The sequence below is a fragment of the Octopus sinensis genome, linkage group LG20, assembly GCF_006345805.1.
Source record: "Octopus sinensis linkage group LG20, ASM634580v1, whole genome shotgun sequence".
Taxonomy (NCBI): domain Eukaryota; kingdom Metazoa; phylum Mollusca; class Cephalopoda; order Octopoda; family Octopodidae; genus Octopus; species Octopus sinensis.
The window spans coordinates 22,232,716-22,250,277 of record NC_043016.1 but is presented as its reverse complement, the minus strand read 5'-3'; the positions used below and the strand labels follow the sequence as shown (position 1 = coordinate 22,250,277).

At 37.4% G+C, this 17,562-nt stretch overlaps 1 protein-coding gene across 1 annotated transcript in view; it reads right to left on the bottom strand.

The window, feature by feature from the left end:
- LOC115222493 (E3 ubiquitin-protein ligase SH3RF3-like) overlaps positions 1-17,562 on the bottom strand; it is a 48,141-nt gene that overhangs the window by 826 nt on the left and 29,753 nt on the right. Inside the window, 4 exon segments of the mRNA XM_029792722.2 lie at positions 1-140; positions 2,992-3,122; positions 13,556-14,348; positions 15,944-16,111. The exon segment at positions 1-140 is cut by the window's left edge and continues 826 nt beyond it. Coding sequence (XP_029648582.1) covers positions 1-140; positions 2,992-3,122; positions 13,556-14,348; positions 15,944-16,111 — 1,232 coding nt within the window.

Genomic DNA, 17,562 nt, shown 5'->3' with positions numbered 1-17,562 from the left:
AAAGACCATTTTTTCCTGTTCGGTGATGTGCTCCTTTGTACCATCCATTCTCCCACTTTTTGTACACCATTACAATATCTCCAATTTTCAGTTCTAGTTCCATTTCTCCTTGTGGTGGATAAGGAGCAATGCAACGGTATCTACAAATGAAAATAGATATGCAATAAATGAACAAGTTATTGAAACATTTAATTATCAAAATTAAATTACAATAAAAAAAAAAACAAGTATGTAAAACAAGGGTTTTACATACTTGTCCAATCATGTAGAAATAACATTCTAAACTTTCTTAAATGAAACTTTACTGTTTTAAAAAAAGGACACACATGAAAATGTAGTTGTAGATACACTATATCTGAATAAAAGACAGCATGGTGAATGCTGGGCATCATTAATCATAAATCTGGAGTTAAGTCACAAGAGAAACAAAATAGGGGAAAACAAAAGCAATAAAATATCAAATTCTTTGTTTATAATAAATTTTAATTTTCAAAAATTAAATCATTGCAAAACAAATATAAAACAAGAAAATATATTCCAATGCTTCTGTTTTTACTTTCTTTTTTGTTATTTAAGGCAAAATAAAGCACTTTTTTTTTTGTATTTATATCTAGAAAGAATAAAAAAAATTGATTTGATCAATGGAAGGATCGGAAGGCTAAATGGATAAAGCAATGCAAAACATGCACACAGGTTTTAAGTTCAAATTGTTCATTTGCACCTGTCTTACTGAACAGAAAACTTTTCTTCTAGATAACCTCAGTACACACCTATCATCAGTAATAGGTACTATATCAGCATACGTACCATTCAGTCTTTCCAACTGTCATCAATAGGTAACAGATCAATATAGGCTCATCAATCAGTTCACTTAACTGTCCTGTTAGTGGCAGGTATAAGGTCATTGTGGGCTCATCAGCCAGTTTACCAAGTGTCTGCAGTAATGAGTGTCTGATCAATTCAGTTTAGTCTCAGACCATAGTCCACTTAGTTGTTAAACAGATCATTATAGTTCAGTCACAGATTACAGTTTAACATCTGTTTTGGTCTGCCATCTTGCCACTGAATTCAGATCTCTGAGCATGTGCGCAGAGAGCAAACATTATCACCACCTAACTACATCAGTGGTTTCCAACTATTTTTTTTACCTATGGACCCCTTTCAGTACTATTTTATTCTGGTGGACTCCCATAGCCCATTCAATGATTAAAAACTAGTTTTATAGATACTTCCTTCAAAATTCCTATTTTGTTCATCACATATTCATTTGGGAAGTTTGAACTATTTAAAATGTTAGAGAAAGAAATCAAACTGTTTGTTGCAATAAATACATTTAAAGGAAAAATTTTTCATGGACCCTTAAAATACTATCATGGATACCAAATTTACTATTCTGCTTGCACCCCACCCCCCATCTTATATGGGACCCTCAACGGTCATATGGATCCCAGTCAAGAGCCACTGAACTACAGTAACAAACAGTCACAAATCTTCTATTCATTGTAGCTTTCATAATCAGCTATGGTCCTTTGGTTGGATGAATAAGTGGTCATTGTTAATTCTCACCTTGGTGACGGCTATTGATCTTTATCTAGTTTTCTCAGCAACCACTAGATTACAGGGCATGGAAACCTGTCAAAACATTCTCTAGCTCCATGAATATTAGGTGCAGTGGTTTGTTCTTAGCTGAGAACTTCTCTTATAGAAGAGTGTATTGGTAGTTCCTGTTTTGGCACAAACCCAAACTACAACACTTTGCTACTTCCTATACTACCAGTCTGACTATATGAGTAAAATATCCAACTTCGTTAGATATTTTCCACATCTCAGCGACTATCCTTAATATACCAGATGAAATGTACTTGCAAAATGGCAACCATGACACACTAAGATTGTCTGAAGATTATGTTAAAGCTATATCAGACAAGAACATAAAATGATATCGTGCAGGAAAAGCATGCTTGAAAAATTGTTAAAATAAAAGGTAGCTGAAGCCAGACAGATAAAAAAAAAGAAAGAGATATTTAAAAAAATAAGTTAGTCACAAAAGAAAGGGTAGTATAAAGAAATAATGGCAGAGGCTAATAACATTTATAGGTCCCTACTCCCAGATTGGTGCGGATGAAGACAATGATGAACTTAAACACCTGCAATGAAATGGGTACTTGGAGATAATAGGGGTTTGATCTGAATGTTTACAACAGAGTCAACTCTACAAAAACAATCCTAGGTTCTGGTGATACTCTTGTTGCTGCAACTATTGTGTAGTCCCAAGTTAACCCTGGTAGAGTACAACTACATTCAGAAGCATTCTATCTCTCTCACTTCTTACATTATCCGATGTGTTCTTCCTCATGCCAAAATAGACCTTGTCAGCACTGGTATCACATAAAAGCACCCACTCCATGCTATAAAGTGTTTGGCATTAGAAAGGGTATACAGCCATAGAAACCATACCAAAGTAGTAGAATTTGATGCACTCCTCTTGTTTAACAGCTCCAGTCAAACCATCCAAGCCGTGTCAGCATGGAAGATGCATATTGAATGATGATGATGACCAAGCAGGTTGAGGAACTGCATATGCAAAGACTCACTTTTTGGCTAGAGGAAATTTCTGTTTTATACCTATTTCTTTATTACCCACAAGGGGCTAAACACAGAGGGGACAAACAAGGACAGACATAGTTTTAAGTCAATTATATCGACCCCAGTGTGTAACTGGTACTTATTTAATCGACCCCGAAAGGATGAAAGGCGAAGTAGACCTCGGCGGAATTTGAACTCACAACGTAACGACAGACGAAACACGGCTATGCATTTCGCCCAGTGTGCTAACGTTTCTGCCAGCTCGGCGCCTTGAAACCTATTGGCCAAAGCTGAAGCACTCATATACTTGGAGATAGTATTAAACCAAGTAACTCAAATTTCTCTTATAGATTCCTTAAAGAAGGAAAAAAAAAAAAAGTTGTGAACATGTCAGAATTAAGTTACCTTGCATGACTTGTATCAGGTGTAACTTGAAATATCGTGTTTTCAGCATCGGAGGGGGACTTTGTCTTCTTGTTTTTACCCAGAGTTAATCTTTTCACTAAACTAGGCTTGTCTCGTTCCTTCTTTTCTTTCTATAAAATAGATAATGAAACAAATTAGTATTAAATAATAATAATAATAATAATAATAAGGCCAACAGACCAGATATAGTTGTCAGAGATCATGAAGAAAAAAAAATGCTTTCTAATTGATGTATCAATACCCGCAGATGACAACGTGTCTCTAAAAGAAATGGAGAAACTCTCAAAATACAAAGACCTGGAAATAGAGGTAACCAGAATGTGGAATCTGAAAACAGAAACAATTCCTATCATAGTAGGTGCATTAGGCATGATAAAAAAATATATTCAGACAAATACAAAACAAAAACACCAGGACTTACAAACACATATAACATACAGAAAATTGCACTACTAGGCACTGCACACATCCTACGCAGAACACTTTCCATACAATAACCATCAGAGCATCACAACAAATCACAGCACATACCCAAGGCACACAGAGCTGTGCTCGGTAGTGAAGTGAAAGCATGCTATAAAAATAAAACTACTGAATAATAATAATAAAGATGACGATATAATAAAAATTATTTCTAACATTAAGAACAAAGCAACAAGTTTTGCAGGAATAGATCATGCTACACAACTGCACACCACATCTGATGCCTCTTATGCCCAATTTGCTTTGTCATATGTGTACACTGACATTACATATCCATTGGAGCGTATTTGTTTCATACTTTTCAAGTCCTCGCCTGTCCTCTGTATCCACAGACCAAGTTCAACTAACAATTCTGTCAGCTCTCCGCCTTTATCATAACAATAATAATCGACATATGTAGAATAGCTGAGAACGTGTGTGCACTGATTAAGAACAGCAGGCCTAATTGGAAAACGTCTTTTCTGTAACAACCAGTACTTAGCTGAGGTAACAATCAAAAGAAGTATCTTCCAAGGAGATTCTTGTTCACCTTTATTTGCCTTGATCTCACTTTCTTTAGTTCTATGCAATGTCAACATGCACTATTGAACTGAGAAAGAATAGGCCTTGTCTCAACCACCTCTTCATAGATAACTTAAAACTGTTCACAAAAACAGATCCTGAAATGGAAAGGCTTCATGAGATGTCCAGCAAGGATATAGGGATGGAATTTTGTATCTCAAAGTTTGCAGTGCTCACTTTGAAATGGGGAAAAAGAGCAGATTGTAGGGGCATAGAGTTGCCAAATGGAGAGTGAGTGGGAGACCTGGATGATGATGGGTACAAGTACCTTGGGATCCTGGAGCTGGACAATATCTCGCACAAAGAAATGAAAGACAAGGTCACTGCATATCTGAAACGCCTCAAACTTCTCTTGAAGTCAAAACTCAACACCCAGAACCTTGTATCTGCCATCAACATATGGGCTGTCTGCTATAGTGCACCCATTCTGATATGGACATGAGAGGAGAATGATCAACTCGATTGCACTACTCGAAAGACAATGCATGGTGCTCTCCACCCTGAGGTGAACATACACAGGCTCTAAATGAAGAAGCATAAAGGTGGAAATGGCTTGATTAGTGAACAAGAATACATCATCAGTAAAAGAAGAAACATGGCACAGTATTTGGTAAACAGCAAACAAGACCTGCTACAGAGTGCTGTTAATGCAGAAGGATTTACCAGCAATGGACTTCAGAGTGCTAATGAATACCAATCATGAATAGTCAATGAGAGAAGAAACTCTACTCCGCATGGAATTATACAGTCAGTTCCACTATGAAACTAACAACTTAAAAGACCAGGAAGTATCATGGAGATGGCTCAGCAAGGGTGACCTTAAAAAGAAGATTGAAAGCCTAATCATCGCTGCCCTGGATCAGGCATTAAATACCAACTCAGTGAAAAAGGATGTATACCACACAAATGTAAACAAACCTCTACAGAATGTGTAGGGAAGAAGGTTGAAAGTGTGATTCACATTGATAGTGCTCGTAAAAGTCTTGCACAGGAAAAGTACAAGCACAAACATGACAAGGTAGCCCAAAACCTTCACTGCCTACTATGCTGGATACGAGGTAATGGGTGCTTGAAACCAACATACACCGGAAAAGGTAATGGATGAAAAGGTGTTAGAGTACCAAAGGCCAGATATAGTAACTTTTAGGAGGGACAAACAAGAGTACCTAATAATTGACGTAGCAGTGCCAGGAGATCAACATTTTATCATGAAAGAAAGAGAAAAGATTGATAAATATGGAGACCTTAAATATGGAAACTTGAAAATTAAGATCACCAAGATGGGGCAGCTACAAGAGTCTAACATAAAGGTTGTTCCTGTTGTCATTGGAACATTGAGTTCCAATGACAACATTTCCTGAAGAAACATCTGGAAACTTTAGAAATACCCTACAATGTAGGTGTATTGCAAAAATTGGTTTTACTTGGAACAGCATGCATACTGTGTAAAGTACTGCCTGTTTGAGGTCCTTGTTGTGACTTGACAGACAGTAGAAACACCTGGCAGGCACAATATCTTCAATCAACAACATCAATCATATTGGATACTGGGCAACATCTTTGATGCCGCCACTGAGGATGATGATGATGGTTTATTCTACAAGTACAAGGCCAGTAATCTTGAGAAGAGGGAGTTAGTTGCTACCATTGACCCTAATAGTTAACTAATACTTTTTTTTAACCCTGAAAAGATAAAAGCAAAGTTGACTTCAGTAACCGGTAACTTTCAGGAAAGTGTGGCATGGGTCTATGAGGATAGCAACCTCATGCACAGCCCTTGTGAAAGGGCACCAAATCGGCAATAGAAACCGAAACCACACAACACCCCCAGAGTCTCCCAAGAGGAGGGGAGAATGAGAAACTCAACAGGATGGATTTAATGGAAACAACCAAGAATGATTTATGGACACAGACATTGCCCCAAACATCATTAACTGGGGAAGTACTGGGAGTAAAAATTCTTCTGGGGAAAGATCTCCAAGAACACAAAAGTGCACAAATACATTGAGTCAGGTCTGACTAGAAAAGAAGAGCCACTTGTGGTAGCAACTGGTGAGATGCAGAACTCCAGATAGAAAGCATCCCAAAGAAATGGAAATCTCTCATCACCTGTGTCACCTCAAGTGCTCAAGAGGGGCAACCCACCCAATACCACCTCAGAGGGCCAATCCTACTCAGCAAGAGTTTGAATTAAATGGCCCAAAATGAATGAAGTGAAGAAATGGCAACAACTAGACCAAGACCTCAACAAAATATTAAAATGTATGCTGGCAAAAAGTGAATGTTCTTGTAACTATCGCATTCAAATTGGTAAAAAACCACTTTGGAAGAGAAGATAGATCAGTTATCATGACAATCAAAAAGAAGCATAGCAAAAGAGAATGAGAGATGCACTACCTGAGGAGAGAAATCAAGACCCTCAATAAGCAGTATAAGAGAGCTCCTGCTGAAGAAAGGGAAGACATCAAGGACATAACAAGTCAGTTCCAAGAATGTTTGAGCAGGCTTAGAAGTGCAGAAAGCACCTAGAAGCGAAAGAAAGAAAAGGAGACCAAACAGGCACAGTTTATCAAGAACCCTTCCAGGTTCACCTGAATACTGTTGGGTGAGATCAAATTAGGGAAACTGACCAGCCCCAGAGAAGAGGTAGAAGCGGAGACCCACAATGACAACCTCAGAAACCAAGCCATTGATGCCAATCCAAATGTCAGTAGAGCTGAATTACCAGGAAACAAGCTTAATATCAACTGTTCATCCTGGAAAGAAGTGTAAGAGATGGCGAAGAAGGCCTTTTGAACCATTCAGCAATGAAGAGCTGGTAGTGATTTGTTGAAACAATTGTAGTGGCATGTAATAAAGCATGTTCAATCTATCTTCTCTTATTAACATTTTTGTATCAAGTTTACTAATATTTATAGATTTCCACATGTATATTGCAGGGAAATAGACACAATACTAATCCCTTTGGATAAATGGGCCTGTTCTATATGTAGACAAAGTGTAGATAGAAATTCCATATGACATGCTCAACACAAACTATGGACACACAAAAGATGCAGTGAAATCACAGAAAGGTTATCAGAGAAGTATAACTCATGTTCTGAAATGCTCCAGAGGCTCCACAGGAAAAGTAGATAGTTTCTATCTAGTTGACCTAATTAGCAGTGGAGGAGGGGGCTCAATAAGTGTAGCTGTTGCAATATGGGTTGGGTGGAGGAAGTTGAGAACTTTTACCCCTGTTGGTAGCAAAAAGCTTCTCTCTGAGAATGAATGATACTGCTGTACAAACAGCAATGCTACATGGCAGTGAAACTGGTCTGTGAATGTAGAGGACAAGCAAAAAAGACTGTGCTGGTATAGTCGCGGATGGATGAGGACAACTGTATAAAGAAGTGTTGATCGCTAATTGTGGAAGGTGACCTCACTAGTGCTGGTGCCACATAAATCTTAATGTTGTTTACAGTGAGTTACTTTGATATCAATTTCAAGCTTCAAGTAGCAGTTTTCAAACAAACCTTTTCTTTCTCTTCTTCACACATGCTTTTGTATTCTTTATATATATATATATAAAATTTATTTTCATTTTATTTTTATCCTTTATTTATTATTTATTATTTTTTCTTCTCCTTTTTTTGTATATATTTTTTTGTATGTATACTTATAAGGAAATCTTTTGCTGTTTAAGCAACCAGTAAAACATATTTTTCAGTTCGAAAACGGCTACTTTGAAATTTGAAGCTCATATCAGTGTAACTCACTGTAAACAAAGTTGTTATTAAGATTAAAATAAAAATTATCTCCTTAAAAAGCCATCTCTACTAATTCTTTCAAATATATATAATACTCATTGATACTCTTGAGTTTCAAGCGTGATGCTAGTCTTCAGGCATTTAGAATTTAAAATTCAAAATGGCTGACAATTAGCATCACCCCTGAAACTCAAGAATATCAAAAACTTTGAATCAAACTGTTTTGATCCATATATCTCAAATTTGATTAGAGGTTGTATTAATCTCATGAAGGGATGGTTTCATCCAAGGAAATACTGGTCGAATACTTAATATTTTGGGGCAATTAATTTCCTTAAAATAATAGGTATCTATATATAAACATATAGTTTATATTCATATAAAAAGAGAAAAAGAAAATGGAGGCTGGGAAGTTAATAATTGTTTATTATTAACAACAAATCAATCATCATCCCTTACATCTGTTTCAATTAATACTCAGTGAATCTAATAAATATATTAAATTCATGACTTGAGCATAGTATCTTCAGGGGGCAAAAAAATATACCCTTGGATGTTTTATATGTGTTTATGGATTCATTATAGTGGTCTGAATGATAATGTTTACGATATGTATTGTTATGTTTTGGTGAGGGTTTTAAAATTCTGCAACCATCTTTATTTAATTTATTCATTTATTACTTTAATTCGATTTACCTACTCTTTCTTATCTCCAATCAACCTGCAAACCCCATGCTCGAACATATCAAAGTACAAATCATAAACAGTATCATTCAGTCTGCTATAATGAATCTGTAGAGACTTCATTTAGGCATAGAGTAGATTCGAACCTGAATCTGCCAATTTCCTTTAACATTTCAACCGTGCAGGTGGCACGTAAAATGCACCAATCCGACCGTGGCCGATGCCAGCCTCGTCTGGTCCCTGTGCAGGTGGCACGTAAAAAGCACCCACTACACTCACGGAGTGGTTGGCGTTAGCAAGGGCATCCAGCTGTAGAAACATTGCCAGATAAGACCGGAGCCTGGTACAGCCTTCTGGCTTCCCAGATCCCCAGTCGAACTGTCCAACCCATGCTAGCATGGAGAACGGACGTTAAACGATGATGATGATGATGATTTCAACAGATAGGTTCGCTAGCCTGATTTATGTCTTTGCCACTTGGCCCCTACTAACCTTTTGTATGCGGTAAAGAGTTAAATTGACAGAACAATAAGACTCCAAAATATCCAGTTGTTTTGGTCTCACGCGATATATATAACGAGAGATTCCCAAGCAAAAGTTAGTTATTGAGAGCAATCGATAGAGCGGAGGCTGAATGGCTCAAACAAAATGCTGTCTCGACTGAAGCAACGTCACAGAGTGACAACTATGAAATTAACCGTCTTATCCCACACTCTCTCGTTTTCATTAGCTCAATTTCTTTTCTCTGCGGCATTATTATATCGAGTGACTTGATCTGAGATCGTGTGCTGGAACGAAAACAATTGCAGCATGGAAGGTGTTTATAGCACAAAGCTTTGTCATTGAACAGGTCACGGTCTCAAAGCGACGAAAATATTTTGACAAATTAAATTTAAATGTTGAAGTGAATCTAACGGTTTTGTGTGTTTCTTAAATGACTTATAAACACCTTCCACGCTGCAACATTACCATATCTCTCTCTATTTACTACTATAAGATTGTGTACACACATATACAGACTGAAATTAACTTTCTTTACCTCGCATGCTTTACGAAATATATTATACACCTGCCTGTTGAGGTATGACATATATTAAAGTAATGGTAAATAAATTTGGAGTCAACATTAACTTCGTCCACTGTTTTTCTTTCATCTTGCACATCTGCAACATCAACACCTGTTGCAATTGGTAACTGCTGACACCCAACATATATCATCACAATTACCCTTACAAATCCATAAATACACATAAAACATCCAAGGGTATATTTTTTTCCCTCTGAAGATATTATGCTCAGGTCATATGAATTTAATTTTAATTAGATTCACTGAGTATTAATTGAAACAGCTGTAAGGGATGATGATTGATTTGTTGTTAAACAATTATTAACTTCTCAATCTCCATTTTCTTTTTCTTCTTTATATATATACTTTATTTAAAGCAGCAGAAAATTCAACAAAAAATCTGTTACTCTGAGTTTCTCGTTGGCGTTCATCAGACACAGCAAAAACTGTCTGATGAACGGCAACGAGAAACTCAGAGTAACAGATTTTTGTGAATTTTCTGCTGCTTTAAATAAGCATATTACTCTACCACTGGTATTTGAGTACTCTTTTTTCCACCTTGTTTCACATTTATTGTTACTTACCGCCGGTATATATATATATATCATGCAGCAGACATGTGAAAGCTAGAGAGGAATGAGACTAGTGTGCTCTGCTGGATGTGTACTGTAAGTGTACATGTGAGACAGAGTGATAGTGTATTGAGAGAGAAGTTAGGCATAAAAGAGGAATTAGAAGCACTGGTTTGGCTACATGATGCAGATGGATGTTAAGAGCTCCATAAAGAATCTCTGAAGTTGGATGGAACTCGCAAAAGAAGGAGACCCAGGAAGACACAGGACAAAGTTCAGAACACCAAACATTTTGGATGAGACGACAAAGGATTGAGATATCTGGCACCTTGCTGTAATCAGAAAGACCCTTACTCCGCAGCTGAAGTGTTAAGGCTGCATCCTTTGGTGAAGAGGATTAGCCTGTATGAGTCCTGCGCCAGTGGAATGTAAAAAGCACTTGTGCCACTGCCATGTAAGGAAACTCGTGCCAGTGGTACATTAAAAGCACCCAGCCAAATCAGACTGGAACCTGATGCAGCTTGCCAGCCTCTGGTCAAACCATCCAACCAATATCAGCATGGAAAACATATGTCGGCATGGGTTGGACAGTTTGACCAGAGCTGGAACACTGGGAAGCTGCATCGGGTTCTAGTTTGATTCGGATTGACTTCAATGGCTGGATACCCTTCTTAACACTTGGCAAACTGGGAAGCTGCACCAGGTTTCAGTCTGTGTGGTAAGAAACTTGCTTCCCAACCACATAGTTCTGGGTTCAGTTCCACTGCGTGGCATCATGGGCAAATGTCTTCTACTATAGTCTCGGATTGACCAAAGCCTTGTCAGTGGATTTGGTAGATGGAAACTGAAAGAAGCCCGTCATATATATGTGCATGTGTGTGTGTTTGTCCCCTTGCCATCGCTTGACAACTGATGTTGGTGTGTTTATGCCACTGTAACTTAGCAGTTTGGCAAAAGAGCCAACAGAATAAGTACTAAGCTTACAAAGAATAAGTACTAGGCTTACAAAGAATAAGTTCTAGGGTTGATTTCTTCGACTAAAGCCCTTTAAGGTGGTGCTCCAGCATGTCCACAGTCAAATAAATGAAACAAGTCAAAGAATAAAAGAATGTATATTTTTTTAATACTTCTTCCACTGTATTGTATATTTGTTACTTTTTGCATCTGTTATTTATTATTCATCTTATATAAAAACGAAGCTGTATCCTTTAATTTGCTGGGAAGCAAAGTGGCTGAGTTCATTTCGAGTGTAAGGCCTCACAGAGGCAAAGTGGCTGAGTTCCTTTTGAGTGTTGGGCCTCATGGAGGTAAAGTGGTTGAGTTCCTTTCAAGTTTTGGGCTTCACAGAGGCAATGACCAAGACCTTTGGCATTATGTCATACTTGCGAAGAAGACTCATCAAGCCAAGTAAAATCACTGTTGTGACAGATACTGATGTTACACAAATCGGTGCATAAACACACTCCAGTGTCAATGCAAATGGCACCCATGCTGGTGGCACATAAAAGCACCCATTACACTCTGAGTGGTTGGCATTAGGAAGGGGATCCAGCCGTAGAAAACCAAGCCAAATCAAACTGGAGCCTGATGCACTTCCAGCTTGCCAGCCCAGTCAAATCGTCCAACCCATGCCAGCATGGACAAAGGGTGTTAAATGATGATGATGATGAAACCAGGAAGATGTCTTACAGAACAGTCATTATTTTAACAAGATACATCTTGTAATCACCTGAAGAGACATATCTACACCACTGGATGCACCTAAACCAGTTGTTTAGTATCTCACCTGTGAGGGATCGATGCTAGATGGGTTGAAACAATTGTAGTGATTAATAAGCATTCTCGCATATTTCATTTTCCGTCTCTTGCAGTAATCATATATACACATAATATATGTGTGAGGGTATATGGGTTGTATATGTGTGTTTATCCCTGAAAGGCTTTGAAACAGTGTGTCCGCAAGAAAAACAAATTTAATTTTTTAAATCTGTGCTCCAAACTTTTAAATCAACAACTCTCCCACTATCAGTCTGTTACCACCAATCTATCTCTCTTTCTCTGTGTATATGTATCAACTCACATGCATTGCTTTCATTTTGTTTAAAATTTCGTCTTCTAATGTTTACCTCCATTTTATGACAGCTATTAAGCACAAATCCTGTTTTGAAAATTTTCACTTAATTTTGAAATTTCAAAATCTGTGACTGCAACAGAAAAATCTCTCTCTATTTGTGTCTCCCTTTCATTTTTTACTTTTCTCATTTTTATCACACTCTCTCACTTGGTATGTAAAAGATAATTTTATTTTAATAGCATTCTTTTTCTGTTAGTATATGCTCTTTTTCTTACACACACACGCACACAAAGACTTGCTTGATGTTAAAAATAATCCAACAAGTTATACTTGATATTTTACCAACCTCACCAATACAGGAGGGGAGGATTAGGGTTATACTCTTGTGGTCTCTTAAAAGACCACACCACACTGGTCCCATTAGGTCCAGCACACTAATTCTGTCATCACTCTATCCCTTGGCTCATGTTGCTGCTGTTATTACTCTTGCACACATTACCTTGGTTATGATACATCTCTCAAAATGCAGAGTACTCTTATTACTCAACCTGTTAATCAGCTTATCACTGTCAGTCCTGCTTTTATTTTATCCTTTATAATTCTCACTCAGTAAAGAGAGTGGTGAGCGAGCAGATATGGAATCAAGAGGTCCCCTTGGGTGTACCATGGTGTGCATATCTTTGTAGTATTTGTGTCATGAAAAACTACACCCAGTATCCTATGTAAAGTGTAAAGTTGAGAGGACTCTTCAGTCTTATCAAGGACATGACAACTTCCAAGTGATGGTAACTTGAAAAATATTTTCAGCACACTCTGTAAGATGGTTGGCCTTATGAGTAGCCAAATGTACAAACAAAGCCAAAAATGAAACCCACTAATGAGATGTGGTCCGCTAATCTATCTAAATGAACAGCACCTTCAACTATGTGCAAACTTAAACTGTAGTAATCCAATTAATCCATGCTAAGATGTTAAGTTGGGCCAACAAAACCTTGTAAGTGGATTTGGAAGATGGAAAATGAAAGAAGTCTATTGTGTATGTGTTTGTGTGTATCTCCTAGTCTTGATACTGTGTATGCTGTAAATAAATGTAATTCATTTTCAATATTCTGTGAAAACGTGTCTGGTTTTGGGGAAGGTGAGGACTGGTAACAGGAAGAGTATCCAGCTGTAGAAAATCTACCTCAATAAACTCTGTCTGATTCATGCAAGCAAAGCAAAGTGGATGTTAGAATGGTGATGACACATATATCTATGTACGTGGTTCACTCATTGGCACTAAAAATATTCAAATATGGTGCTTTTTTTATAGACAAATCGGAAGTCAAAATTATCATCAGATTTAAAGTCTTACCTTTTCTTTTGAGCTGTGATGTGTCGATGACGAACTAGGTGTAAGTCCAGCTACAACATTAGGTGGGGTTGTGGTATTAGCAGTAGCTGACATGGAATGTTGCATCGGCGAGAAGGCGAAATCCACAATCCTTCGAGGAGGATTAACATTTTGAGCATGGTGTGTGGCAGCGACTACACTTGCACCTGAATTCTTTGCACTTGCTGGTGTACCAGCTGCAGCGGGTGAATGGTGAACTTTTGCAGAACTGCTTTCGGGAGTTGAGTTTGTTGCAATCTGCATTGAAGGTATAACTATGGATGAAGATGATGGTGCACCAATTCTGCTGCTAGTGGCAGTACCTGTGGTAGTTGTGGTGGTGGTAGTAGTAACAGTGCTATTATTATTATTAATATTATTGTTATTATTGTTATTGTTGTTGTTACTGCTGCTGTAAGCAGCAGCCAGTATAGATGAGGAAGTGGAGGGTGCTGATGATGATGTTGAATGCAGTGCACGTGATCGTGTTGGCAGCACTGCAGTGCTAGTTACAGCTGAACGGTGTGGTCCTGTACCACTGCTTGTCCCCGAAGAAGTACAACTTGTAGAGAGTGAGCCACTGGAGCGGAGGTGTGGTTGGAAAACGGTAGCTGGTGGAGGTGCTGGTGGTGGTGTGTCAGCATTGCCACTGCATGGAGGTGGTGGTGAGCTGAAGAACATTGAGCTAGGGGAATCACTTATATCTGATGACAATGAAGGTGAAGAAGGCATATCCTTCGTTCTAGAGTGGGCTGCACCAAAATAATTTGCAGATCTACAAAAGAGACGATGATAATAATAATAATAATAGCAATAATAATAATAACAACCACAACAATAATAATAAGAGAAAAGGGTTTCTTATTTAGGCCAACAACTTTGAAAAGATAAGTTTTGTTGATTCTGCTAACCCCAGTACTTGACTGGTATTTTATTTTATTGACCTTGAAAGGATGAAAAGCAAAGTTCACGAGGGTAAGATATAAACTCAGGACAAGGCATTTTGCCTGATGACCTAACAATACTGTTGATCCACTAACCTAAAATAATAAGGGATTTGAAGAGAGAGAGGGGAGGAGGAAGGAGTGAATAACCCAAAGCAATTTATCTGTCTCTAACAACTGATAATCAACTGCTATGTATGAATAATTATAATGATGATGATGATAATAATAATCCTTTCTATTATAGATACAAGGGACCTAAAATTTTGGGGGAAGTGTTAGTTGATTACATCAACTCCAGTGCTCAACTCGTATTTATTTTTAATTGATCTTAAAAGGATGAAATCAAAGGTAACCTCAGCAGAATTTGAACTTGGGACATACAGACGGACAAAATGCTGCTAAGCATAAAGCATATAGTCCAGCACATTAATAGTTCTGCCAACTTCCCTTATAATTATAATAATAATCAGCTGCGAAAGTTGTATATGCTCAAGAAAATAATTTGTGGGTGGGGGTATATCAAGAGAACCATTGCTGGTTCAGGTGAGAATATCTAGTATAGTCAGGTCAGTTATTTGAGTGGAGACAGATGAGTACAAAGAATAAAATAGTAAGATGAAAGAAAATGGAATGGAAAAAAGATATAAGGGCACTTTGTGAGAGAAGTGAGTAGTAATACAGAAGCTGATGGAAGGTGGCACTGACTAAGGAAGATTGGTTTGAAGCTAGAGACATAAAAGTAAAGCTGACCATGGCAAAATTTGAAATCAGAATTACTGCATGGATGCTGGAAGGATGAACAGCAAACACCCAAGCAGAGTTTGAATTTTGTGGTAGCTAGATATTGCAAAGGCATGTCTGATACTCAACTGATTCTACCAATCCACAGTATGAATAACAATAGCAACAGCAAAGGAGTTCTGTTGATATTAGGGGCCTAGGGTTAATGAGTGGCAGGTGCAAAAGGCAAAAATCATCAATGGAACTAACTAAACTGAAAAATATATGTATTTAGCTTGGTTTTCTTGTTTTCCACATCTTTACATCTATTTACAATAATAACCAAACAAGGTTCTTTGCTACAAGACATGCGGAAAACATCAGCCAAATCTCCCTCAAATCATATCTGGCTCCTTTACGTAAGGAAGCATATTGAATAATATAGTCTATAGTTGTAGCATGCATGAGATATATGAGATAACATACATACTAGGTCTACTACACACTCTAAAAGTAAGAGTCAGCAAAGGAACTTGTTTGTTAGAAATATAAGTCAAATCTTCTTCAAATCACACTGTATTGCCTTACAAAGACAATTAGATACATGATATCTGAATAATTGGCTGAAATGTTTTTGATTACAGGAGTGCTTGATTGAGTTTGACTTGGACCTAAATAACAATAACAATCAGATACTCTTTACCTGGAAATTTGAACATAGTTCCCTGGGAAAACTCCACTGATTCCAGTTTTCAAACAACAACCTTTATACCAGCCATCTTGGCATTTTTCGGTAACAGTGTACTGATCACCTTTATGTAACTCAACTTCATCATCTTTCTGCGGCTTGTAATTGTAAAGAGCCGAATATCTGAAAGAGACAAGGAGATAAGAGAAGAATTTAATACAGGTACATGTAACACACAGTTCTGTACTTTATCATCTCTTATGAACAACATACTATCAAAACACTGCAAGTTGCTGGAGATCTAACACAATTAACATAGCAAAAGTGCATACCAAAAACAAGCCTGCTTCTTCAGTCCAGAAAACACTGCAGCTATAATCAGTTACCAGCCTTCTACAAAGCTCAAATAACACCCATAATGGGATAAAGGCTAAAGGGTGGTGTTGCTGTAACTACTCAGTATTGAAAAGAAAGCCACTAGTTTACAAAGAAACATTACAACCATTAGCTCATATGTATCTATACTGTCTCTTCACTCTACCATTTCTATCTCTACCTTTAATGGTATCTACCTGCCTGCCTACCTGCATACATACATACATATATCTCAGAGAACTAATCATGTACTGCACACTCATTAGTACAACTTAAGCCTTAAGTCTCACAATGAGCTTTCCTGGTGACAAACAAATACACCTAAAACTGGATTCCAAATACTAAGCTTTCTCTTTAGGACTGCAAAATACTTTAGACCTGATTAAGTTGCTGATCTACAAAGCCTCATGTAAAACTCATACTGGGCTACTGATGCAACATTTGGATGGTGCAACAGCTACACACACACACACACACACATACGTCTCAGTTTACATATAAAAAGGAGACCATGTCTTACTAACCAACACAGAATAAAATTGACAGTAGTTTTATAAATTTTTTCTTACTCTTTTAATTTTCATCACACAGAGCACACCTATGATCAAAAGCAGTTACTAACCCATTTTATTTCTTAAGGATGACATTGTACAATGTGACATAGTTTTTTAAAAAACAATTGGGTGTAATTGGAGAGAGATTTCATGAAGTATAGATTATTTTACAAATAACTCAAGACAGGTGTAACGTTTTCAACAAGAAATAACCTCCTAAACCAAATTATGAATAATTAACATGGTCACCCGGCAAATGATAAGTGGATAAAGTGTTATCAGTACCTATTACTCTCTTTCTATTGTTAAAATTGATGAATATGATATCTAATATTACTATATATTGATACAGGATGTTGTTATATAATTTCAGGAAGTTCAGTTGAAGCAGAAGATTAACCTATGCAATGCAATTTAGATGTGTGTATATGTGTGTGTGTGAGCACATTGTGTATAAAAGAGACAGAGTGTATGTGTAGTAATGCTACATCACTCCATAGACAAGATCAAGAACTCCTTTGTGGGTTGTACTTGAGCTTATAGAATGCAGAGAGCCAGAAAATGTGATGGCCAGCACTTTTAGTAACTTTTGAAGATTTAATTGCTTTGTTAATGACTATGTTACCTATGTAGGTTTTATGGAGGTGGGGAGAATAGAGGCAAGTCTTGACAGAGAGAGAGCAATAATTAGCAAGAAAAAGAAAA